This window comes from Fistularia commersonii, chromosome 3, assembly GCF_037954325.1.
Source record: "Fistularia commersonii isolate RoL2024-O1a breed Wild chromosome 3, RoL_Fcom_v1.0, whole genome shotgun sequence".
Lineage (NCBI taxonomy): Eukaryota > Metazoa > Chordata > Actinopteri > Syngnathiformes > Fistulariidae > Fistularia > Fistularia commersonii.
Window position 1 is genome coordinate 1,908,238 of NC_141286.1, and position 27,710 is coordinate 1,935,947.

A 27,710-nucleotide genomic window follows, 5' to 3' on the forward strand; every position below is an offset into this window, starting at 1 on the left:
TTCTCTTCTCTTTAAAAATGGCGCCATAATAACATATTTGTTAAACACATATTTCCGGTTAGCATCTGAGGAAGAGGCTATTTTTTGCTTGAAATGTCATGCATGTAATTTTATGTTATATATATATATATAAAATATATCATCTTTTCTTTTTGGAGTGCGGATTTTTTCCAAACTCTACCGGAATGCAGCATTGAATTGTTTCACCATTTTCACTAAAGTGGGAACACAGTGAAATGAGACAAAATCTCTTAAAAATAAAATCATTCAGTAAAACTATATATTTTTTTTTTTTTTTATAGCTTCCACATGAACCAAGATTTTTAAGTCATTTTGCGATGAGAGCTCCCGGCTCGGAGCGTGTACGGGTTTTTATAAAAATAAATAGAAATAAAGTTATTTACACAGTGTGTAGTTATATGCACATGATGCAGATGGTATGATAGGTGTGTATGAAGTACAGCTGTTCAATGGACTGGACTGCATGACCCCCCCCCCCCCAACACACACACACACACACACACACACACACACACACACACACCCCAATTTGGATTACTGCAAGGACACTTTTACTACCTCATTGGATTATTAGTATTATCATTTTTTTTTCTCCTAAGTGATCGGTTGTATGTATGCAAATATGTGCAATATGTTTAATATGTGCATTTTTTTATTATGTGTTTGCTGCTGGACACTTTCATTTTCTTCAGGATTAATAAAGTGTCTCCGATCTACTACTACTAAGATAAGATGAGATAAACTTTATTGCTCCCCAGGGGGGAAATTTCTTTGTCACAGCAGCGGAACAGTTATAATGTCAAAAATAAATATGAATATAAATATTAACAGAGAGACAGAAGACAAGCAGGAATAAATAGAAAGCAACAACAACAACATCAGGGATAAGAATGGAACAGTGAGGGTGAAAATGGACAACCGAAACAAAACGACAATAGAAATAGTGACGATATTAATGACAAGAATACGATAAATAAACAAAAATAGGCAGGATGTGTGCAGGCTGGGACCAGCAAGGATAAGAAAGGCAGCAGAGTTAGGCCACGATGTGGATGAATGGTTGAGGGAAGCAGTTACTTCCAATTTTTAGCCCTCGTTTTTTTCTCTTAAACTTGAGAAAAAGTATAAAATAAGCAGGGGAGCCGGACCAAGTAAAAAGACAAAAACTTAACACTTTCATACGGAATTGGAGGAGGACTTTCTTTTCACAATGACATTTTCGAAGTGCGTTCGCCTCATCTGTCGGTCTAACATCGCAATAACAAAGAAGGACAGCGGTCGCTTTTCACACAATATACTTTAAAAGCGAAAGTCGCGGCCGAAGCATCGTGAATAAGGCCGAACTTGGGTCATGACAAAAAAATGTACATATTTATTTTGTGTCGTGCAATATTGGCTCATTCGGTTATGCAAGGTACCGTCATTTCTGGACTATTAAGCGCACCTGAGTATAAGCCGCACCGGCTAGCTCATTGCTATCTCGGTCTTCCTCCCGCGCGCTAAAACCGTCAGTGGTCTTCTTCGGTGTCGCAGTTGAACGGACTCAGAATTTCCCGGTCATTTCATCGGTCCCATGTAACGAGGATAAATGTTGAAGCGGCGTGAAGCTCCCGCCCAAAAAAAAAACATTTATTAGCTGCATCGCGGCTCATCGTTCGGAAATGACGGTTCATCAACATACATTGTACATAGAAAGAATGTTTTGCATTTTTGTTGTGGGTAGATCATTTTGACTTGGTTATTTCATAAGTAGCTGGCTAAAAGTGTGAGCACCCCTGGTCTAAAGCGTCAGGTTCTGCACCGGATGAACCGTCGACCGAAGGAAGATGGAAGATGGTCCACCGTCTGGTCCACTGCTACTATTATTCCCTTGTTTTGTGTTGTCATGGAGACCTCACGAAACGTGTATGTTACTCCGTCCGGGGGGGGAATCGGAGGCAGTTGTTTAAATGAAATCTGCGACGGAGAACTTGACTTCCAGGTATGGCCTCCCGGTAAACACAAACCGCCGTGGAAAGCGGGAGTCTCAAAATCTAGCGTCTCGTCACGGCAGCTCAAGGGAGCTCCAGATGAACGGCCGACAGTTTAAGGATAAAAGTGGTCGGGGCAAATTTACACGACCTCGGTTTTCCACGACAACAACGCCTAATGAATCCCTGTAATCATTAAAAAGGGCAAAGTAGAACTTTCCCGCGGAAGGCGGAAAGAGGAGTACATTATAATCAGTCTAAAAAGGTCAAATCATTTTCAGTGAACAAAGAAGATGGTTTTTATGAATTTGGCTTGAGGGCTAATGTCAATGTTCTCGCCTTCCGCGGAAAGAAAAAAAAAATGTCCACGGAAAAGTTCGCTAAGCTTGAAATCTTAAATGGAGCGACTGATGGCTCGGTCACTTTTGGATTCAGTAAACTAATTGGACGAGTCTTAAAATGCTCCACAGGTAGTCACCAAAAAGGTGATCAGGTGTCTTATATGTTTCTTCTGAAATAATCTGCCTTAATATTAGTTTGTTCGCATAATGACAATAGCAATGAAGTATGTAAAGCATATTAATCCACTTTTTGGGATAAAAAGGGTGCTGATATCGATCTGTCAACTTGACGCATGTGATAATTGTGCTAATATTTTGCTCTTTTAAATTTAGTATTATGACTTCATCTTTTGCTTGTTTGTTTGTCTAAAACAAGTTTTCATTTATATTATTCATTTTTAAATTGATTGAAATTACATCGTAAAGATTCCGCACATATGTCAAGGGTATGTATTGAGTTTATTTTATAACGGCACAAGAAAATGTATGTAAAAATGTTTTACTTCACCCTGATTCCTTTGAGGAAAGAAAATATTATTCTAGTGCAATCAGCTCTTACAACAGTGAATACTTGATAAAAGAAACATATATAGATGTATAATAGGTAATATTCCGTGAAAAAAATACAGTCCTACAAGAATACAAAGTGCCTTAAAAATAGTTGTTATTGTTTTTTGACATTGTGTAAGAGGTCAATTATGATATAAAACGTTTAAGCTCAGCAGGTGAAATGAGTTCACATGGAAATTAAGCTTTGGTTTATTATCTCTTAAGTTTTACTCTCTTTACCGGGTGACACCGTGAGCTTTAGCGTAGCTCGTGAGACAAATATGATTTGTCGAGGAATTCATGCTTTTATAAAAGAAGCTCGGTTTTCCGACCATTTCTTTTACAGTTGAAAACAATTATAGTCATCCATTCATTCTTTATCAAAACTGCGTTTCCTTCACCATTCACTCCCTCGGTCAAATGTCTGGGAAATTTCGGGTCTCCAGTTAACGTGCTGCATGTTTGTGGGTTGTCCGACATGCAAACTCCAACAATGAAACCGATAAAATGAATTAGATATAACAAAGAGGCAAAAGGCAGGTATGATCTGACTAGAAATATGTATATATTTACAATATGGACAATTCAAGTACATCTCATTTATGTTTCCTGCTAAATTACACTTTTCATGTTTTCTCAAGGCCACTTTTTAAAAGTGTTAAATAGAAAGAAATCTTTTTGGGATTGGGAACTTAAAGAGGTTGATTTGGGACATTTAATTGTACATCAGCTGCGATGCAATGAATGAAACTGACACTGTCAAATATTCAATATGTCTGTCAACATATCTGTCAAAAACTCCTTTGTTATTTTCATAAAACAGATTGTTGTTTTTTTTTAAAAGCTGATCCTTCTTGCATCTCGTTTAAAAGAAAAGACTGGTGATAAACGGTGGTAGTTTGAGAAAAGCAAGCGCACAACAAATCAATTCATTCGTCTCTGGATCAGAAAAAAGAGCAGAATGCGTGAATGCGTCAATCTCATGGGAATCTAAGAATAAGTGGATTTAAAAATGACCGCAAGCTAACGAGTACAACGGCGTAACTTTTAAACCTCAACTGCGATTCATTTTAAACTGTCGGCATTTAACGCTTTCGGTTGTAAACTGCTCACGTGTAGGACGAGTAAGAAATTTGAAATGATCCGCGCACCAAAAATGCTCAAAAAAGAAAAGATGATTTATTTTACATCCATGACATGATATACGTTTTTGTGTGAAATCACCTCGTCTTTTTGGGGCATTTTTGTCGTACTGATTTTTTCCAAAACTCTACCAAGTCGATTTTTTGGGGGATCCAGCACCCATTCCTAACCGCGCAGCAGATGTGCGTGTTTTTATTTTCTAAATGATATAGTCTGTAAAATAAAGTCATAGAGTTTATCCATGAAACATCTCTGATCTTGCAGTTTGTACCATTAATTCAGCAGAAAACTAATAAAGTTTAATGCAGCTTCCATTTCTCCCGTGCACACGGCAACAATAGCATCAAGAGAGGCGCGCACGTGACCACACGCCACAGACAGACGTACAAATCCACAGATGCACGATGATCACGCGTATTTAAAGAACCGTAGCGCTAAACAACGAATGCAAAGCACACAAACAGAAAAAAACGTCGATTAGAAACTCATTTCGGTTGCTGGATGCCATCTGCATCCGAGCATTTAATCTGATTTCACAAGTTGATATACTTTTCCTGACCCTGTTACCGCAGGCAAAATTAAGAAAATGTATCAAAAAAATAAATAAATACACGAGGGAATAATTCCGAAGGCTTTGGGTGGCTTCCTACTTCGCCGGTTTATTTTTAAACAAAACTACCCGGAGTCTTGAGTCACCGTCCGATAGGTAAAAACAGACAATAGCCTTTAGCAAACCAGCATCCGTCTTTCTGTACATACATTTTTGGCCGCGTCGTCACAAAATATCACCTACGGCATGAAGCGCCGTCGCACTCGGCATTCGTAAACTCGTGACTAAAGTGTAAGATAAGATAAGATAAGATAAGAACAACTTTATTAATCCCGAAGGAAATTGTTGGGCCAGAGTTACAGAAAATATAACAGTAATAAATAATAAAAAGAAAAAGGCGGAATTAGAAATAAAAATAAACTATAAACTATAAAGTGTCTGAGTGAAACTATAAAGTGTTTTAGTAAACAAGTGATAAAACTATAAGTGTCTTAGTAACAAGTGAGGTAAGAAGTGCACAATAGTATGATAAAAGGAAAAAAAGTGTATATAGCGTGTCATAGCCAAAGTATCAATGGCTGGCTGATGGTTAGAGGACCCACGGGGGCTTTTTCCATTCTAATTACCAAATAATGTTCAGCAATAAAATGAAATAAATCTGAGATGAAATACATTAGCATCAATTGCATCATTTGAAAAGCTGTAGTTAATTACATGCTATGGCGAGCGGTTATTTGTACCTCTAGAAGGGAGCCAAGAAATTTAAATCCACAACCAGCGCAAAAAAAGGAGAGGAAATACTAAAATCTAACCTTTGCATTGGATTCATATTAGTGTGTTAGTTTGCGGGTGTGACGTGAGGAAAAACTGCATGGAGAGAGCGTCAGGCCACACAGAATACAGACAGAGCGTTTACCTGCCCCTGCGTTCTGTCCATATGCCATGTAGCCGCTGCCTCTTCCACGGGACCCCCTACCTGAGCCACGAGCCGCCGCTACTGCCGCCGCCGCCACCGGGCCGTACGCTGTCGCCGGGAAGCCTGAGAAAGAGGACGCACGTGACAAACATGCTTAGATGTTGCGGTGATATCCATGAGTGCAAAATGATCGACGGCGGGAAGATCGAAGGAATTGCAATCACTTAAGCAAGGAATAGTAAGACGCGTAATAATAACACTTTTTTTTTTTTTTATCGGATATATTTTTATATATTTACACAACGAGAATGATTTCAATTGCGCTAAATAGTTTTTGACTGGTTTAACACACACACACACACACACACACACACAATACAAAATACTTGTCTCATTGATTGGATGGGGCTTGGATTTGGAGCCACTTTTATTTTTCGAATTAAGCGGTCCATCATTACCAAATAAGACATTATACTCTCGGCAAACACACACACACACACACACACACACACACACACACACAAACATATATATTAAACTGACATCACTTTAGATTGATCCCGAGAGTTTTGTTAAAGGTTTAATACGTTTTTTTTCTCAAAGAAGTGCAGAAAAGCGTTAAAAAAAAAAAAAAGATGAATAGATAATATGATCGGTTGTATTATATACATTATTTATCTATTCTAAATTGATACAAATATAAATGTATCTTAATATTTATATACATTTACAGATATTTTATGTATACACAGGTATAATTGTATCTATTTATTAATAAGATGAATAGATAATATGATCAGTTGTATTATATACATAATTTATCTATTCTAAATAGATACAAATATGAATATATCTTAATATTTATATACATTACAGATATTTTATATATACACACGTATAATCGTATCTATTTATTAATAAGATGAATAGATAATATGATCCGTTTTATTATGTAGATAATTTATCAATCCAAATAAATACAAATATAAATATATCTTAATATTGATATATGTTTACAGATATATTTGAATATACACACATATATCATATCTATTTATTAATAAGAGGAGTAGATAATATGATCTGTTTTATTATATACATAATTTATCTCTTCTAAATAGATACAAATATAAATATATCTTAATATTTATATACATTTACAGATATATTTATATACACACATATAATGGTATCTATTTATTAATAAGATGAAAGATAATATGATCTGTTTTATTATATACATAATTTATCTATTCTAAATAGATACAAATATGAATATATCTGAATATTTATATACGTTACAGATATTTTATATATACACACGTATAATCGTATCTATTTATTAATAAGATGAATAGATAATATGATCCGTTTTATTATGTAGATAATTTATCCATCCAAATAAATACAAATATAAATATACCTTGATATTTATATACATTTACAGTTTTTTTTATATATACACACGTATAATCGTATCTATTTATTAATACATTTTAGTGAAATCCTCCTATTTTATGCGGCTCTGCCCTACTTTAAGAAAACCTTGACACACTCTCAGGATCAAACTACAGGGAATTCTAGTCTTAAGGTGGTTTTCCTGCAACTCAAAAGCTGGATATCAACACGGCTGAGTTTACGTCCTACAATCGCTGCGGTAAAACTTGTCAACCTTCTAAGGTTCGGTGGAAAAGCCGCGGTCACAAAAGTCACCCGTCAAAGCGAAAACGTGACTCACAAATGAAGGTGATGATTTTAAATGCTGGAGGGAAAAAGCAGCGCGAGCTGATTCTGCCTATTTCTGAAAAACCAACCGGCACAAATGAAATTGTTCGAACCGAAAATCGGTCAGAGAGATTTCGCGGAAGACTCCGTACGACCGCTGCTATTTTTGAGATTTTTTTATAACTGGAGAAAACAGAAAAACCCAAAATGAAATGTTATTAGGAGTTAATTTCCTCCGATTTAGCTTAAGGTTTAGCTTTCCGACCCTTTGGACGGAAAAAAAGCAAAAAAAGATGAGAGGGCGGGCATTTTTCATTCAACCTTAAATTTCCCCCGATTTGTAATTATTATGTTTTTTAATCGTTCGACCTGGTGGTCATTTATCATGACGTGATCATTTGAATATCAGAGTTTGCACGCTTCAACCAGTAAGTATCTTCTAGATGTGACAGCAACAGGGGACGCCATGAAAGTGGAGATTTCTTAGAAGGAAAAAGAACACACAGCTTTCTCTTCCTTCCACAGCGAAGGCTTTCTTTCATGGAAAATATGTTTTTGCTCTTCTTCCGACAGGAGACAGATGGTTCATCTAATCGCCTAACGGTATTTTTTTTTCCGCGATGCCTCGTTTCTCCCAACTGGTTTCACAAGGTCCTTCCGAGATGGTTCTGCGTAACCAACCATCTGTCACATCGGGTTTGAACCCTCTTGCCTCGGGCGTTTTCTTTGTTTTTTTTTCTTTTAAAATGACTTTATAAAACAGGTAATATATTAAAATCGTGATCGTTTATTGTAATACTGATACTGAAAACACTGGATTTACGATTCCGACAGAAAGGGAGTCGTAAACAGGCAGGAAAAGCTCGAAACGCCGGTAAAATCTCGGAAAAATACGACCAGTTCTACCCGGGAGGAGCACAGAGAACTATTATATTATGATTCAGACCGAGATCTGGTGGAACCTCAACTCCCCTGCGAGAACAAACCTGTATGGCAATAGATGTTGGTGAGCGCAGCTGAATTTCGGGGGTTATGGCGATACATATTTGGCCCTCATTTTGGACCAAAAGCGGCAATAATGATCCGGTTTTTCAGGAAACGATCCGCCGCTTCCTTTCAAAATCCTCAATCCGTCCTCTCGCCATCAACAACGAGGACGTTTCTGCGCTCAGACTGTCAAAACTGGCTCGTGCAAAGATTAGTATTGGTAAATAAACAGATATGGTTAGTGCCTTGCAGGCACCCTGTGTGAAGCTCGCCGTCCTGGAAAATCCTGTGCATTTAATCCATTTCATGGATCCTTTATTGCTGAAATAAAATATGCCAGTGTTTATTATTGTGACTGTAGTGATTTTCTGGTCAGCGGTACTTATCTTGTCCTGAAAGGGTTCCTTGGATCTAGAAATGAGGATGGAGATGCTGAGGGAGTACAAAGTAGAAAGAACCGTACTTTGTTTTCTATACATTTAATCTGTTTTGCATTTTTTTTTCCTTTTCTCCATGTTGTCCCAGTTTCTCTTGCCTACTTAATGTTTGTTCTTAGTTCTATTTGCCTTTTTTTTTTTTTTCGGCTCACAGTAATGTTTGCTTGGACCCGCAGCCCTATGTGTTCTTAATGAAACGGCTGAACGTTCGCTTTCTCTGGACTCCTGCTCAGCAGGAATTATTTAAGAGAGACAAATAAGATAGGGGAGGATTTGGAATGGAAGACTGTGATTTAGTGTCCACTTAGGAGCAGTGATGGTGGGTTGCTCTGGGTATCATCCCCATCACCATCAGCCAGTCAAGATGCGCTTTATCTTTGTTAGCCAGGTTTATACCCAAATGTCAAGCATCTTCTTAATAAATTGAAGCTTCTATTATTAAGGCTTGAAAACAAATATTATTTTGATTTCAAGCCTAATATTGTTTCATACATATGAATTTATGCATTTTACCCATATGTAGATATTTGGATTTTTTTTCTTTAATGACTTTTGTGGCTAAAATGTTATATATTCATAAAATGATCAATATATGAAAATAAATATATAAAATCACAGAATTATTTTTTCCTAAGTGACTTTTGTGGCTAAAATGATATATATTTATAAAATGATTAATATATAAAAATAACTATATAAAATCACAGAATTATTTTTTCCTAAGTGACTTTTGTGGTTAAAATGTTATATATCTATAAAATGATCAATATATAAACATAAATATATAAAATCACAGAATTATTTTTTCCTAAGTGACTTTTGTGGCTAAAATGTTATATATTCATAAAATGATCAATATATAAAAATAAATATATCAAATCACAGAATTATTTTTTCCTAAGTGACTTTTGTGGTTAAAATGTTATATATTTATGAAATGATTAAAATATGAAAATAACTATATAAAATCACAGAATTATTTTTTCCTAGGTGACTTTTGTGGGTAAAATGAGGTATATAGATTTATATATATACATTTCATTTTGTTAAAATGTTTTCTTTCTCTAAGAATTTTTTATGTTAAATATATATATTCAATTATAATATTTTATCCACATAAGTCACCGAGGACAACTTTTTTTTTCCCCAACTAATTTTCTTGGTCAAAAGCGATTGTGGATAAAACAAATAAATTAAAAAATTATGATGATAGATCGATAGTAAAAATAATTCTCAATATAAAAAAATAACTTGAAAAATCTATGAATCTTCTTTTCCTTCAGGGGTTCGACGCAGAAAATCAACCTTCACCATCGAACCCTCTTCTCAAACAGAATCAAATATTTGCAAAGTCAACAAACTTTGCATATTATTTTCAATGACTCAATAATGTACTGATGCCAATCGCAAAATGTCATCGCGTTTATTTTTTAATAGAAAATGACGTGATAGTTAGATTGTCTTGTAAATAATCAATAAATAAATCCATAATGAAATGAATTTATGGTGACACACAATGTAAACACAACAAAGAAAATAGCTAGAGGTGAATTATTACGAATATGATATTTGATTGTATTAAGATTCCCGAACGGTACAAAATTTCTACTTTCATATAACCTTACTCTTAAAACTCAAAACTCTGAGAAAACTGAAAGACTGAGTTATTAGAAGCAGAAAAACGTGTCTTGGCCAGTCCTTCAATATTTCTGGATTCATTTAATTATCTTATTATTTCGAAATCCGGTCATTTACATGTTACCTTTTAAAATAAATATGATGCCACAGTTTTGTCGAAAAATGACGAGATGGTTGTTGCCATTCATCAGGTTGTTGCCACTTAGGGCGTGAGAACGTGTTCGCAGGGGAGGTCATTAGCTGGCTAAGCTTGTGTCGCAGGATGATCGGCTAAAACTCAATGATATGATCTATAAGAGGATGCGATGTGTTGGTCGTCACCGTCACGCCTGCTCAACACTGCCAATCGTAGCAGGAACAGCAGCCGATGCGGAGAAGCCAACGCTTCCCTCTTCCTGGACACTTTGTCTAGGTCATCGGTTGGAATGCCGAGGTGTTTCCGGGACAGAAGAACGACAGAGTCCCTCAAACGTGTCCTTGGTGTTCCTTCAGGCTTCGCATTCACCATGCAGGCATCCGGCGGGCATACCGACAAGATGCCCTCGCCACCTAATTTGGCTCCGCTGGATTCAGAGGTGGTACTTTGAGCCCCGCCAAGATTATCTCTAAGAGAGAGCCAAGACACTCTGCAAAGGAAATCGATCTCTTTACCTGATCTCACTCTTTCGGTCACTACCAACAGCTTGTAAGCGTACGTGTGGACGGGGATGTGCATCGATTGTTAAATTGAGAGCTTCCCCTTTCGGCTCAGCTCCATCTTTACCACAACAGACCAAAACAGAGTCAGCACCGCAGCTGACATCTCAGATTAGAGCCTGTCGATCACCTGCTCCATCCCCCCCTCACTGGTGGACAGGATCTCCTCCCCGAACCATACAGGGCACGACACCTTTTCCTGCCGAGGACCCTGGTCTCAGATTTGGACGTGCTAATTTTCATCCCAGTCACTTCATGTTCAGCTGCGAAGAGAAAAGATCCTGAGGCCACTGAACCAGATCTCCTTAACACCCCTGGCTGTGTTTAGAAAGTTCTAGGAAGAAATCTGTGATAAATTCAATCCTCACTGGAAATATATTCAACTTATGAACCAAACTCTGGTACAGATTGTACAGGGACTGAACGGCCCCTATCAGGAGGTCCCGTACAACGTATTCTAAGAGTGTACAGTGATCCCTCGCTATAACGCGGTTTACTTTTCACGGTTTCGCTACTTCACGGATTTGCATGGTGCATTGTGTTCTGCATTCTGATTGGCTAAAAAGTCACTCCGCTTCTTCTCTACCTGTGCGTCAATAACGTTGCAGTTTAATATGTACACGAACGTAAAACGGCTTGACAAATTTACGTGACGTACGTGCAAATTCTCTTGCGATTTCCAGTTTCTTTAAAACCCATCATGTTGACAAAACGCTCTGGAGCGACAAAAGGGCCCAAAAGGCAGCGGAAGATGCTATCTATGGCAGATAAAGTTAAACTTCTGGACATGCTAAGGGAAGCTAAAAGCTATGCGGCTGTAGGTCGGCATTACGGAATGAAGGAATCTTCCGTTCGTTCCATAAAGAAGGAAGAAAAAAACATAAGGACGACAGCAGCGATGTATAATAATTGTAAAAAAAAAAAAAAAAGGTTTCTACTTCACAGATTTTGCCTATCACGGGTTCTTTTTGGAACGTAACCCCTGCGAAAAACAAGGCCGGCCTTTGTCAAGGCATTGCAGGAGTTTTCGGGCAATACAAGCTCACGTTAACCACCTCCTTCAACCAATTTATGGGGCTCAGGAATGAGTGTGCGATACAGTCGATTGGACTCCTGAACGGTTCCAGGCTATAAGACAAGGCTAAGCACGCCCTTCTATTTCAAAACATTACCCTCTCTATCCTTTATCATCATAGCCTTCTGCATATCCTTCCAATCTCCATCTCTTGGCTTCATCCACCTTTATAAATCAGTCTTGTCTCCCTCACTGTCCAACCTAGCATAAAGTCATCAGATACACTTTGTTTGGCCTTCGCCACCTTATGCTGTATCTCCATGTTCTTCTGTCTACTCTCTTCAGACCCCTCAGTGTTCCACTTCTTCTAAGCTTATCTCTTCCTCTGAATACACTCCTCCACTTCCTCATTCCACCACTGAGCCTTCTTGCCGACTCCCCAACTCGACTCCCTGGTCACATTAGCTGCTCGCGACCAGTCATCCAGGATCTCCTCTTTACTACCCTGACCCATCGCTCTTCCTTTTCACCTTCCACCAGTTTATCCTCTGCTCGGCCTTCTTCCTCTCCACCTCCTTCACACCAGTCGTCCTACACATACCTACGGTATCCTATGCACTCGCTTCACTTTGACCCACCGCTACTCTACAACATGTCGTCCACCCGTGTACCCTATTACCCTATTTTTCTGCCTATTCTGGGAGACAGTATTCACCAATGTCATCCTTTTTGCGAAGTCACCGCCTGTCTCTTGGTGGGTCAGTATGGCTTAAGAGGTTAGAGCAGTTGTTTTGGAACTGGACTACACCGCATTGATACCGATGCTCCTCCTAGTCTGTCCAAGTGTTGTTTAGCAACACACTGAACCCCTGGCGCTGCTCACGCAGCGACCAATCGCTCGTCTCATCCGTGAATGGTTAAATGAAGTGAAAGTATATAACGGAAAGTGACAATGAAGTGCTATCGTTCTTCTTCTTCACTGCTTTCCGAACCTGGACCTCATCACTTCTGTTGCCTGCACCAACATGTCCACTGAAATTTGCGCCAATTATCATTCTCTCACCTCTGGGAATACCATGCATCACTCAATCTAGCTCAATATAGATTTTTTCCTTCTCTTCTACCTCGCATCCTATCTGTTGGGCATAACACTAATAACATTGAACATCACACCTTCAATTTCCAGCTCCAGTGTCATCACTCCCAAATTTGTTTGCGTAATAAAATATTCTGTTTTTATATCTAGCTCTTTGTATTCAGATTCCAAACAAACCGCCACTTAAAGGAAGACAGATTAAGGTTTTATTAGGTCAACTGTGGGAAATTCTGGCATCAAATTGTGCCATCAGGTCATCAAATTTGGTTCTGGTCACTCAGATGTAGTATTGGAACCGGCCAGATCCCTGAGCTGAATGCATCTTTTGAAAGGGATTGCTGTTTCCGACTCTCCGATAGACCCATTAATCACTAACGATACAAAGTGCAAATACTAAGCAGTCTGGGAGCAAAACTGAGTGGTTAAATATGCCCCGGGTCAAAAATAAAACCAAAAACATGCAAGTAGTGAAATAAAACGATTCTCCTGTTTGTGCTTGAAAGGAGAGCATTGCAAGAAGGAAGCACCTGCCTGCAGAAGAATTGGGAAAATATTGATTGTGATTCTGCACTGATAACGAGTCTTATATTGATTGGGTTAAGACCAAGTGTTCATTTTTTTTCTTACTCTGACGTGAAATTTCATTGTTGCAATTTAAAATTGCAATTCATCAATTTATACTTAAAATCTATATAAATAAATAAATAAATAAATCGATAAAAAATACTTGACTGAAGGGATTTCAAGTCTCCGCTGCTGAGATCGAGCATTTTAAAGCTTCTTTTTGGTTGAACAAATCTGCTAAGAATAATTATAATCTTTGAACTGCTGTCGTTATATCCTACAATTAGGTCACCAGTCTGAACAAATTAGGATACTTTTTGTTTCTTTATTGGTCAGCTAAATGGATTTAGCCAAAAAAGATTGAAAACCTAGTTTTCTGAGCCCGTATGGTAAAATGAAGCTCATTTACTTCCTCAATATTAATATTAGGCCTTTGGATAAAGTTACTTCTTGCATATTATGCATCCCAGTATTGGTTATTAATAAAACTCGTTCAGTTTTGCAGAGCACAAAGCTCGCAATGGCCGATAATAAACGTATGTTTTATTCGGTCAGGTATTTCCCTTGAAACGAATGGATTTTTGTAAGCGCAACATTCTGTTTGTTTTTGTTTTACGCCACAACATTAATTAAAAGTCTTAGAAAATATCCTGCCTAATTCAGGGGAAGACCTGAGTGAAAAACAACAGCATACAAATAAACTCTGTGCGATTCTTCTTTCTTTTGTTCTTAATGGAATCCAGGATTGCATCCCTTGTAACCAAAGATAACTAAAGCCAGAAAAATGTCTCGGTTCTCTCTCGCTATTATCATCTCCGAGGCTCTTGTTCAAGAGTACACATCATCTATGGATAAAACGTCATTTCACAGGTATTAGGTTTGGGAACGCATGCGTGGATGTGATTCTGCTATTTTCTCCCTTTTTTTTACAGAAATGTAGGCACATTTGTGATGTTTGGAGACTGGAAATGAGAACAGACCTTGTAAAACACTACACAACATTACCTTCAAATTGTTGGATATAGTCACACACACACACACACACACACACACACTGACACTTCACCATCCATTCCTGGATAATTTCACTTACTTATTCTAAGCTTAGACACTCCATGATTTAAACTTGAAACAAAGACTCTCATGATATAATGAATGTGTAAAGGTGACAGGCTTTTCACGGATAAATTTAACTTGAATTAGAACAATCTGATTTAATGTAACCGGGTTTATGTCCTCACAACACGAGCAAAACGCAACACACACACACACACACACAAACAGGGGCTATTTTGGATGTCTCCAGTCAGAGCTAATGGTTTATTTCGCACAGTTATTTTTGAAAGCACTGAGGCGCAGCGAGGATCCAATTGGCACAGCCATCCATCCCTCTACTCAAAATAGACAAGCCATTGTTGACACATTCCCTGTGAAAAATAAGGCTTGTTTCCTCTCACCCATCCTGCCGGTGAGAGTCTATTAGCCTGCAACCTCTGTCTGCCTCACTCCAGGTGAGTGCAACATCACAGGGACTGTGAAAAGCCGGTGGAAATATGGGTTACAAGGCAACTACAGGGAAGTGTCAACTGAAGCACGGGCCTCGGGGCGAGGTGGTCTCAAAGCAACGTGGAACATGATGGGAAATAATGTACGACGCAGACGGGAAACTTTAGATGAGCTTTGTCTCGGAGGGAACTTGGGAGTGCGGTCCAAGCGACGGAGGCCGCGTCATTGAAAGCATACATGTCTTGGGTGCGCGATGGGATGTAATGGATCGGACCGCCTTTTTTTTTTACAGTTCAACCAATGAATACACACTTCAGGGGATTTTCCGACCGGGTCGGCAGAGTATCAATGTGGAGGGGTTGATTGAGTTCCTCCGATGTGATTTACTAAGCAAGATAATATGTTTGAATAAACCGCGAAGGTTTATTCATCGCATCTCTTATTGTGCATCTCCAACTGACTCCAACTGACCTGGTTTATGGAACCATTGGATTTATTTAATGCGACCATGAAACAGCTATTTATTCAAGATGAAGATTTTTTTTTTCTTTTATTACTTCTCCTTTTTTGCTCAACAGTATTTTAATTTGTATTTCTCCCTCTCTCTGTCACTCTCATATATATACATATATATATATATATATATATATATATGGAGGAGAGAGAGATTATTTACATTTTTAAAGACTGCTTACTTCTTTTTTTGTTTAACAATATGTCAATTGTCTTTCTCCCTCTCTGTGTCCCTCTATATATATATTTAAATATATGTAAAATTGTGGTGTTTCAGCGCTACACCCTTTCATGTCTGCCACAATATATATACCTGTATTTACAGTATTTATGTATGTATATATATATATATATATGGAGGAGTGAGAGATTGTTTATATTTTTGGCTCAACAATGTTAATTTGTCTTTCTCCCTCTCTCTGTCCTCTCAGTCCTGTATATATATATATATGTTAGAATTAGAATATTGTGATTAAGTTCTTTATCTTCTGTAATGCAATTACAAAAACAAAAATGTCATATATTCTGTATTCATTACAAATCAACTGAAATATTGCAAGCCCTTTATTATTTTAATATTGCTGATTAGGGCTTACATCTTAAGAAAACTTAAAAATCCTATTTCAAAATGATAGAATATCATGACAAATTCCTTTTTTGTTTTTTTAATTGCATTACAGAAGATAAAAAACTTTATCACAATATTCTAATTTTCTGAGACAGTCCTGTATACATCTATATATAGATACAGATATAGATATAGATATAATGACTTGAAAAATTAAAGGGAACACTAAAATAACACATCCTAGATCTGAGTGAATGGAATATTCTTATTAAACACTTTGTTATTTACATAATTGAATGTGTTGACAACAAAATCACACCAAAATGATCAATGGAAATATAATGTATAAACCCATGGAGGTCTGGATTTGGAGTCACACTCCAAACGAAAGTGTAAAAACACACTATAACTTGGATGTAAAACAAGTGAAAATGAACCAGTGTTGCTTCCGAAGTGGACAGTGTGATTTCACACAAGCCAGATTGACTTGATACACTGTGCTGTTTAAGTGTTCCCTTTATTTTTACGAGCAGTATATATATATAGATATATATACACTGCTCAAAAAAATAAAGGGAACACTTAAAAAACACATCCTAGATCTAAATGAATGAAATATTCTTATGAAATACTTTGCTCTTTACACAGTCGAATGTGCTGACAACAAAATCACACAAAAATGATCCATGGAAATCAATAGTATCAACCCATGGAGGTCTGGATGAGGAATCACACTCAAAATGAAAGTGTAAAAACAAACTCCAGGCTGATCCAACTTTAATGTAATGTCCTTAAAACAAGTCCAAATGAATCTGTGTTGCTTCCTGAGTGGACACTATGATTTCACACAAGTGGGATTGACTTGGAGTTACATTGTGTTGTTCAAGTGTTCCCTTTATTTTTTTGAGCAGTATATATATATATATATATATATATATGGAGGCAAGATTGTTTGTACTTCTACACTTTCCATCGCAGCCTGTGAGGAAACTTACATTGCTTTTTTTTTATACTCATCTGGATGCTTAAGGCTGTGACAGACACACACAGTCCATCATTTCTTCCTGAAAATCTTGATGTTGATTTGGAAATGGTCTTCTAGCTGGGAAGCTAGCTCGTGTTGTTGTTAAACACACTGTGAAATTGTTTTGACTGTTTGTCAGCCCAACCGTACCCAAAGTTATTGACTTTGAATCTTGTCAGCATCACACTTTCTGGCTAATCACTGAGCCAAAGCTATGCGGATTAGAAATATCTCTTCTCACCAAACACTATCTAAGGAGCATCCTGTTTACTCGGGGCTATGAACAAATATTTCCATCGCACAGGAATTTCATGTGAGTCAAATTTATCAGAGTGTTCGTCGAAGCCATAGGTGTTACTGGAGAAACAAACTTAAGGCTGCTGAAAACTTTGACTGTTTCTTACAAACAAAGCATGAAAATGCTAAAAATTGTCTTTTTTTGGCACAGGAATGTGTTATAATTCCGAAATCCCCTGTCCGGGCTTCTTTATCGGGGATTTTTTGACTCCACATCATCTCAAAGTTCCTCGTGAACCAGTAATTATTGATCATTACTTGTACTGTTTCAGCTGGGATGTATCCAATTTTGTTAGTTTGATTTTATTATGTTGAAGCAAATAAGACAAAAAACTACGCAGGGAGGGCGTCGGAGACAGAAAAAAGGGAATAATAAGAGATGGCATGAGAAACGGAGGGAAATCTGAGAATGACCAGGCGATCAGTGAGAATTACAGTATATATTAATAGCATAGGATAGGATAGGATATACTTTCAGATAAGATAAAAATGATTGATCCCCATAGGGGAGATTCCTTGGTCACAACAGTGTAACAGTTATCAGACAGTGTATTATATATACTGTATATATATGCGTGTATGTATATATGTATATATATGTGTGTGTGTGTGTGTGTGTGTATGTGTGTGTGTGTATATATATATATATATATAAAATATAAAGGCAAATAGAAAGTGATCTCCATTGGAGAAATCCTACAGCAGTGTAAGAGTTATCAGAAAAAAATGTATATATACTGTATATATATGTATGTATATTTATATATGTAAATATAAATATAAAGGCAAATAGAAAGGCATTGATCCCCATGGGGGAAATTCTATTTGCCTTTATATATATATTTACATATATATATATATACATACACACATATATATACAGTATATATATATATATTTTCTGATAATCGTTACGCTGTTGTGACCAAGGAAAGGCATTAATCTCCATTGTAGAAATCCCTTCCGCACAGCAGTGTAAGAGTTATAGTATCAATAAATATGAATATAATAAAAATAAGGAGACGATTAAAAGTGAGCAAAAGAAATCCACAGATAAATAGACAGCAGAGGAAACAACAACAACAACAACATAGATAAGAATGGACAAGAGAATAGAGAAAGAAAAAAAAACAAGACAGCAAGAGGGAGGACAGACAACCAACGGCAACAACAAGGACAAGAACGTAAACAGAGCGACAAGAGCAACGACAAAAATAAACAGGATGCGAATGTGCTGAGACCAATGAGGATAAAAATAGACGGCGGCGTGAGGGCACGACACGTGTGCGGCGGTGAGGTTGCGGAAGCGGCACAGATGCACCTCAGGCCGGTCAGAGTTGTGCGCAGTCGTACAGCCTGCTGGCCGCAAAGGAGCGTCTGAAGCGTTGGCTTCTGCAGCCAGGGTGGGATGAGCTTCTGTCAGCCTCAGCCGCTGGTGCAGGAGGGGTGGGAAGGATTGTCCGGGATCGCTCCCGGTTCGTCCTTTACCCTCCCCGCCGCCGCCACCGCCACCGCCGCCGCCGCCGCCCATTCAAGATGGTCCGGGTTCGGTCCCGCCGCCGAGCCCGTTGACCTCGCCGGTCCTGGCGTCGACCCGCCGGCGCCAAGAGGAGCGCGCTAGCGACCATCGACGGGTTGAAGGTCTCGAGGAACCCACATCAGTGTTGTGTGTCCAGTCCAGTTTATTTATTTTTTCATTTTTATTTCTTTTTTTACTGTTTATACAATTTCCTACTATTATTTATTATTGTTATGTTTTACTTGAAATTCTGGCACAACAATTTCCTTCCGGATAAATAAAGTTATTATTCTTATTCTTGTTGTTCATGTGAACCCCAAGGTACTTGTAGGAGTCCTACATCTCCAACCTGGATTATTTACTATTTATTGTTATTTATTATTTATTATTTATTATTTATTATTTAATATTATTTATTTTTTAATATTTTAATCCGACGAGGGGGCCAAGCTACTCTTCACTGGATCAGTTGCACACATTTTGAGGCCATTCAGGATGGAGGCAAATTTAGCTAAAATATGTTATATCTTATTGAATCATGCTTGTATTACACTCCTCCTCTGCATGATGAATAAATGCTGATGGTCATGCACGTTCTGTAGCTCACTTGCTCTATTTGGCTATTAAACCTATATTGTCTTTTGCTAAATCACTTCCCTTGATGTCTTCAGTGGGGTCTTTATCATCACTATCCAAATTAAAGTTAAGTTGAATCTTTAACATACATGTGCAACAATCTCAAAGACTGACCGAAAATTAATCTGCAACCAGATCAGCCAGGAAGTCCTTCATATAGAAGCTTGTCCTAATAATTCGCTGAATTATTCTTTTTTTTAATAAACAAATAACCCTTAACGATACCTTCAGCAATAAATGAATTATCCTGCTACCTCAATGTCAGAAAACAGAAAATGATATCATATGGGAGATGAAGAAAATGACATCTTAGTAATAATCTTGATGGTGAGGGATTTTAATTTTTGAAAAAATGGCAGGGATAATTGATAAAAAAACATAGTATGTGTTATTTGACTGCCATAAAGAAGCATGAAAATATAAGAAATGCACCAAACAACTAAACTGTGATGCAATGCATCGCAGCAAGATCTTGATAGGTGGTCTTAAAATATAACAAACGGCTGGAATATTCAAATCCAGAGCAATGAAAGGGTTAAAATAGCAACTTCGAATCGTATTCTAAGTTGAGAAGTAATCTTTAAACTGAAAGATCCTAAGCAAACCAAATTTTTCGGAGGAAAAAAAATCAGAGGTTATAAGCTAACGGGGGGTCTTTTGAATCGAGACATTCGAGATGAATCGTGATCCATTTTGAATCGGGGACGAAGCTTTCCGCCGTTCTCTGCTTTGGTGACTCGGTGACACTTCGGCCGTTTGAACCCGCACCTCCTGCTCTTCTTTACAAGACCCGGTGAAACCCAGGAGATGCAAACAAGTTGCAGAGGGGGACGAGTGGAGCATGGCATCCAATTAGAGGCTAGAGTAGCATCACAGGGAGGAAGGGACCGGCTGGGACGCCGGGGTCACGGCGGTCGATGACCGGCTGACACTCCCCGCCGCTAACAGAGGTGCCCTACAGATCCGCTTGACAATGAAGGCAATTACCAGTCAGCAGGCCGAGACCTGAGACCTGCAGCAGAGCCCGAGCCGCTACAATTAAGATTGGAGACGAGAACAAGAGAGATCTCACCTCGCTTTGCAGACTGGCTGCTGCTGGCAGCAACAGTCAGTTTTCATCACATACATATATATATATATATACATATAAAATGTATGTATACATATATATATATATATATATATATATATATATATATATATATACACATGCACACACACACGTCATATAATATAAATGCACATTTTTTTCTTTAATATACATATATATATGCTCTTTACTTCTTCCAATTAAATTTCTTAATAAATTATTTAGATTGAATATATGATATTATTTCACATACATCACATACATATATATATATATATATACATATAAAATGTATGTATACATATATATGTACACATGCACACACACACGTCATATAATATAAATTATTTTTTTTAATATACATCTAAATATGCTCTGCTCCTTCCACTTAAATTTCTTTATATATCATTTAGATTGAATATATAATATTATTTCACACACATCACATATATATATATATATATATATATATACACATGCACACACACACGTCATATAATATAAATGCATATTTTTTTTTTACAATATACATATATATATGCTCTTTGCTCCTTCCAATTAAATTTCTTAATAAATTATTTAGATTGAATATATGATATTATTTATTCATTCGACATTACAGATGCTCAAAACTGTTTATGTCAGTATGGTTCGCATAGCGCTCCTGGTTCTTGCAGTAAAGTCATGAATATCATGTTAGGAGAGCCAGGAAATTAAATTTGTAATATTTTAACTGGGACTGGAGAGTTCCCTGCATGCACACGGTTTTCACAAAACTCCAACCAAACCAAGAGAAAAGGCGCAAACTCAGTCTTCTACCTTTTCCTGAGAAATGGCATGTGGCTGAACGAACACCGTCAACAAAAAGGCCCTTCACGTGCAAAACGGCATATGTTGAAGGGGCAGCTCGTGGCTGTTTTGGAATTGCAGTGTGAAATCCCAGTGTTCGAATGGCGTCTCCATGCAACAAGCACGGCACTGATTGGCAACAGCATTAATGTGTGCTGAGCCCAAGGGCCGGCCTGCTCCATAAACACACATAATCTGCTTTATCCACCCTGGATATATGAGCTCCAAATTAACCGGTGCTTTGATTTTAAGTGTGTGTGCACGTCTGTGTGTGTTGGAGTGAGAGAGGGAGGAAGAAGCGTGAAAAAGGGAGCCGGAGAGCTTTGAGAATTACCATGTGTGAAGGGTGCATATAAATACACTGGTTTGCGCTCGGATGTCCAAACGCTTTTACATAGTATATATGTACAGATCAGTATGCTAATGCACATCATGCCAATCACTCTCTCACACACACACACACATTTATCTACAACTGTTTTGACTACCTTTAAAGGGGGAATGCGCTTATTTGGTTTGTTTCTTCTTCTTCGTATGTTACAAAATGTGTGTGTTTGCTTGGTGAGATCACGTGTTTCATCTCATTTTTGTCTTTGTTATAAATGTTTCTCCCTTAACCTAAACAACAACCTTATACATCTAAAATTTGTTCAAGAGATAAAGCCATTTTCTATACATACACCAGTTTTTGCTAGAAAAAGTAGTTCATTTATTGATTTTGCTTGTTTGTTTTCTTTTTTGGGGATTTAGAAAAACTATCTAACCATGAGCGGGCACCACAGATGCTCACTTAATTTATTTTATTGTAAAATTATACCAAAGATAGCAACGGTTGACGCTTATGTGAGAGAAAACTGAGTTAAATGTTGCCTCATCACATGATGAGTTCATTTAATGCAGATATTTGGGGTAAATGTCCAAATCTCCGATTTTAGATGTCAATTTTTAGATTTTTACTGGTTGTTATCCACAGAACACGTAAAGGCACAGGTGACCAAACAAGAAAACAGACAGAATTCACGACAGAAAAAAAAAAAAAAAAATCAAAATAATGGGAGTCCGGTTAACGCGCTGAGACCTCATGCTAGGATGTTACAATGCAACTCTAAAAACACACGCTGAGCTATTATTACACTTCACCAGGTGTTGCCATATTGTTTAGAAGAAATATCCCGCTGAAATACTTAGGCTTCTACTGTGGGTTTGCACAGACAGAGTTACATTTATTTCTCAGGACATATTTGCCACTCCCCGTGTTAAACCAGCCTCTCGTGAGATAACCGAGTCTGAATGTCAAATACCTCTTCGTCTCGAACCCGATTGGAAATCAGACTGAATAGTCGGCGGGATGATCTGCTGAATTGAATGAAAATGAGATCGGGAGATTCGTCTTGGTGACCAGCTTGAGAAATTTAGGCTTAAAAAACAAACCATGGTTTCGCTAACGTATTATTTTTTCATCATACAGAAAAAAAAAAAAAAATATGCAAAACCCCCTGCAAAAAAAAATAAAAAAAGTGGAGGACTAAGAAAAACTAAAATAGGAATATTTCGATAAAGGGAATAAAATAAATTAAACAGACCAAAAAAATAAAGATTGCATTGACTAGCAAGTAGGAGTTTGTCTGTTTGCCGGCATAAAATCCTTTGTGATCATTATCGTGAAAATGATCCTGAATCCTTGTCTGGATTCAACTGTGGATGATGACACACTGTTTATCTATTTAATGCATTAATGAATTCATCTATTTACATCATATTTCAATAAGATTTTGATATGCTACATAATGCCTCACTCGCACACAAGAAAAGCAAAATAAAATCCGGCAAATTTTAAAAACAAACAAAAAAATGGACTCAATCCTGTCAACACAAGTAAAACACCATTGCTGGTAAATAGTCTGAATGTGTGAGATAAATGAATACTTATTATACATATGAATCGCGGTGTGTGTATGTGTGTGTGTGTGTGTGTGTGCGTGCGCTTATCATTGTTTTCCTTTATAAAAAAAATAAAGGTGAATTGTCAGTTTCAGGCAGGATCCCGGACAAAGAGGCGAGCCGAGGAAAGCGGGCTAGCTTTTATTAGCCGAGGCTGCAGAGGAAGACGCCTCAAAGTGGCTGCGACCTTGACGCATTAAAAACCAAACACACGCATAAACAACATACAGCGTTCTCATCAGGCCAACACGTCCACGAGAAATTAACTGTGACAAAAACAAGGAGACGATGGGTGGGTGTAAACAGGGTAAAGGACGAGAAGGCGGCGTGGGGAAGCTGTGGAAGACGGGATCGCACTCGCTGAAATGTCACTGCAGGAACGGGACGCCGCAAATGATATCACTTTGGTTCGGAACTAATTCTTGAGGTATTTCGCGTGTGCCGCATTGTGCGTCTACAGGTACATAATTAACAGGGTGGAAAAGTATAATTAGTGTGTCCCACACTCTATAGTGAACATTGCGTAAAGAGCTAAACAACAGAAATACCAACACAAACAACAAATACTGCTCCTGCCATTCGGCAACAATGTACTCAAGTTCATATCAACCAGGATGTTATTAAATATATAAAAAATATGTTGATGCAGATCAAATAATATCAACAATGAGTTAGAAATAATCAGTCTTTTTTCTGACTTATTTATTTAGATTATTTCCCATCTATTAAGAAGTAGCTTTGGGGAATTTAGATTCTGGTCATCTGAAAAATCAGCGGATATAAGCAGCAAAAAGTGACCTAGATATGAGCTAAAATAGTCAAGAAACAGACTAAATGTAATCATGAGACGACCTAAAGATTTCTGAAAAAAAAATGCATTAAACGGACAAAAAAAAAACCATAATTCTCCAGAGTTAAGTATACATTGCCAAGAAAATGACCAAATAACTACAGAGTTATTGAGAAAACACTTCAATAATTTTCAAATATTTTGAAAGGTCACATTTGACATGATTTAACTGCTTTATTGTGGTTAAATTCTGTAAAAAGCTACAGCTCGGAGCTAAAAGCTACCCCTGGTAAAAAAAAAAAAAAAAATAAATAAAAAACGATACGTTGGAGTAAAGTGCTTCTCCGATTGTTACACGTGAACACAAATTGTACGAGCAGCTCCACCAATGTTGTCAAATGTAACTGTTGCTACAAAAAAAGGCTTGAATATTGTGTTATTCATCAATTTCCATTTTGACCAGCCCTCCCATATCACAAACCGCATTCGTAAAAGCTGTTTGTGTGTTCCTTTTTGCTTTTAAACCAAATCCTAAGTGTGACAGCGGCCTCTGCACTGCGTCTGGACAGATTCATCCTTTTACCGATGGGAAATATTTTCATTTAGACCCTTTGATCGAAGCAGAGATTCGGACCAAAAATCAGAGAACGGGTTCAACCGCAGTAGTTTGGCTCCATTTAACAAAAACACAAACGTCTTGTTTACACAACAAATATGTGTTTATCGTGACGATGGAAGGTGTGATCGGGGTCATTGACATTTCATGCTGTCACCTTCAATCACTGTTTTGGTCAAAAAATAGGAATATTGTGAAAAAAAATCAAAAGTGAAACCCATGGATTATATAGATTCACGACATGTGATTGATTACGGCTTACAGATAATAAGAAATCAAAATTCAGTGCCTCAGAAAATAAGAATATAACATAAGATATGTTAAGACTTTGACACTTATTTGTATTTCTTATTCCCCCTCCTTCCTACTATCATTTATTATTGTTATGTTTTCACTTGAAACTCTGGCACAACAATTTCCTTCGGGGATAAATAAAGTTATTCTTATTCTTATTCACAGAATTTAAAAAACAAAAAAAAGTGGGTTCATTTCGATGCACTCAAAACTGACTGGTATTCTTGGATAGATTTTGCGGGAGAATCGTCTCCAGGGTGGCGTTTCCCCCTTTGCTGCCCGTTCCTGCAGCTCTTTCTACGAATGCTTGGATGCAGCGTTTCCCTTTTTTGCGGAGGAGTGTGTTAATTACGCTCTTCTGGACATCTGTCAAGTCAGCGTCTTCCCCGTGATCGTGTCGCCCACCGACCCAGACTGAGAGAGCGTTTAAAGGGTCAGGAAACCTTTGCAGATATTATGAGATAATTAGCCGCTTAGGGTGTGACATCGTGCCTTTCCAATATTTAAATGTTGCGAAATATTCTTGTCTTATGAGACACTTAAATTCGGTTTTCATTATCTGTCATCCGTAGACATTAAAATGTCAATAAATAGAGGCTTGAAATATTACAGTGAGTGTAATGAATCCATAAATTATATGGGTTTCACTTTCTGTGCTGAAATGAGCGACAAAAAACCTTTACATGATATTGAAATTTTTACCTGTATTTACTGTATTTTTATTTATCAGTAAATAGTCTGCGAAAAATACACCGTCAGCAAGGTTTTTTATAATGATAATTAAAATAACGCAACCATAAAAATAACAAGAATGAGGAAGCAAACTAAGGATATTTAGCCAATGTCATGCGTAGATTATAAATAATCCCAACTAGATTATGAGCCTTGATTTTGATTTGTGGCTAAATATGTGACGGACAGATGATAAAGTAATGCAATAAGAGAGAGAGAAAACACACATAGTACAGCTAAAGGAACACAAAAACCTACAAGCAGATTAGATGCAAACTGAATAATTAAACACACACACACACACACACACACACACATGCACCACTGTGTATGACCTCCTCAATATCAGGTCCCTAGCGAGGATAATGGGCAGCACTTCAGAAAACAGATAAAGTTCTTGCCTTCTCAGCAGTCAATTTTGAACCTCTGCAGTGAGCCAACTTTTTTAATTGGGAAAGGGGAGTGAAAAAGGCTTTCCACCTTTCATGTCTGCGTATCAAGGTCATATTTGCGCTATCAGGAAATCAGAGAACACGGGCCAAGGGAGCACGGATAAAAAGTAAATGACATCGTGGGAAGAGCCCGGGGGGGGGGGGAATTACAACAAATAAAAAAAAAAAAAAAGACAAAAATAAATAAATAAATAAATAAATAAAATACAAAATTAAAAAAAAAAAATAAAAAAAAAAAAAACAAATCTGGTCTTCCTATGAAACGGTTGTCAGATTAGGTGATTGAAGAATGAAAGGAAAGCAATACGGAGGTGATGTGACGTCTCAAACGTGTCGTACACACACACACACACACGAGATACCAGACAAGAGCGCTTCCTTCTGCCTTTTTTATCAGGCAACACAATAAAGAGCAGCTTCCATTTCATTATGTAGAGACAGATAGGAAGACAATAACCATTATGTCTGTGATTACAGTTACAAACTCAGCTTTGATTCCTGCGCCGGCCCCCGGGGGACGAACCTCACCCACCACCATCACATTGAACAAGCAGTGTTGATGAGCAAGGGCAGTTGGAGGAGATCTCACACTTGAAGGAGGCTGGGACTTGACAAGTTGCGCTGGTAAAACCCTAGTGGGATATATATGTGTGTGTGTGTGTGTGTGTGTGTGTGTAAGTGTGACAAATGACAGCAGCATGCTACGTTCCCTGGCGTGTTGTGGTCTGTGGCCTTAAGGGCAAAACCATCCTGAGGCGAGCGTATTTTTTTTTTTTTTTTTTTTTTTTAATCCTGTTTCCGTTGCCTGTGTTGCACCAAGGATTTAACAGTCTGATTTATATTAATGCGGCCAAAAAAGGGAGACGCTGCGAATGTTTATATTTTCCAGTGGCTACTATTGAAAAGCGTGACCTTGGCGGGAGCCAAAATGGCGACGGAGTAGTATCATCATCTTCCCGTATACAGCGATGGCCTTTTCTGTAAATAAAGTCAAATTCAACTGACGACGGTTGGTTCGGCCACTAAACACAGAGTTTGAGCTCCAGGAAATGAACCTTTAGGCAAAAAACGAAGTCCTTAGTCGTGTCATTCCTGATCCCAGGTGACAAAAACACAGTTTTTCTGACAAATTCCATCATGAAAAACAAACTGTAATCTCTAAGTCCCTGCGGCGTTGCAGCACGATCGTGTTGTGCATGAAAACAAGGGCATGTCGAGCTGCATTTCGTAATAAC

General features: G+C 37.7%; 1 protein-coding gene across 4 annotated transcripts in view; it reads right to left on the reverse strand.

Annotated features, from left to right (window-relative positions):
- msi2b (musashi RNA-binding protein 2b) overlaps positions 1-27,710 on the reverse strand; it is a 289,929-nt gene that overhangs the window by 21,902 nt on the left and 240,317 nt on the right. For 3 of the 4 annotated variants that reach the window (XM_086141248.1, XM_086141241.1, XM_086141232.1), the window contains exon 11: positions 5,551-5,613. In XM_086141248.1, the coding sequence (XP_085997374.1) occupies positions 5,551-5,613 (63 nt within the window). Of the gene's footprint in view, positions 1-5,490; positions 5,614-27,710 lie in introns of all 4 variants that reach the window. The other variant, XM_086141222.1, reaches the window with a different exon arrangement.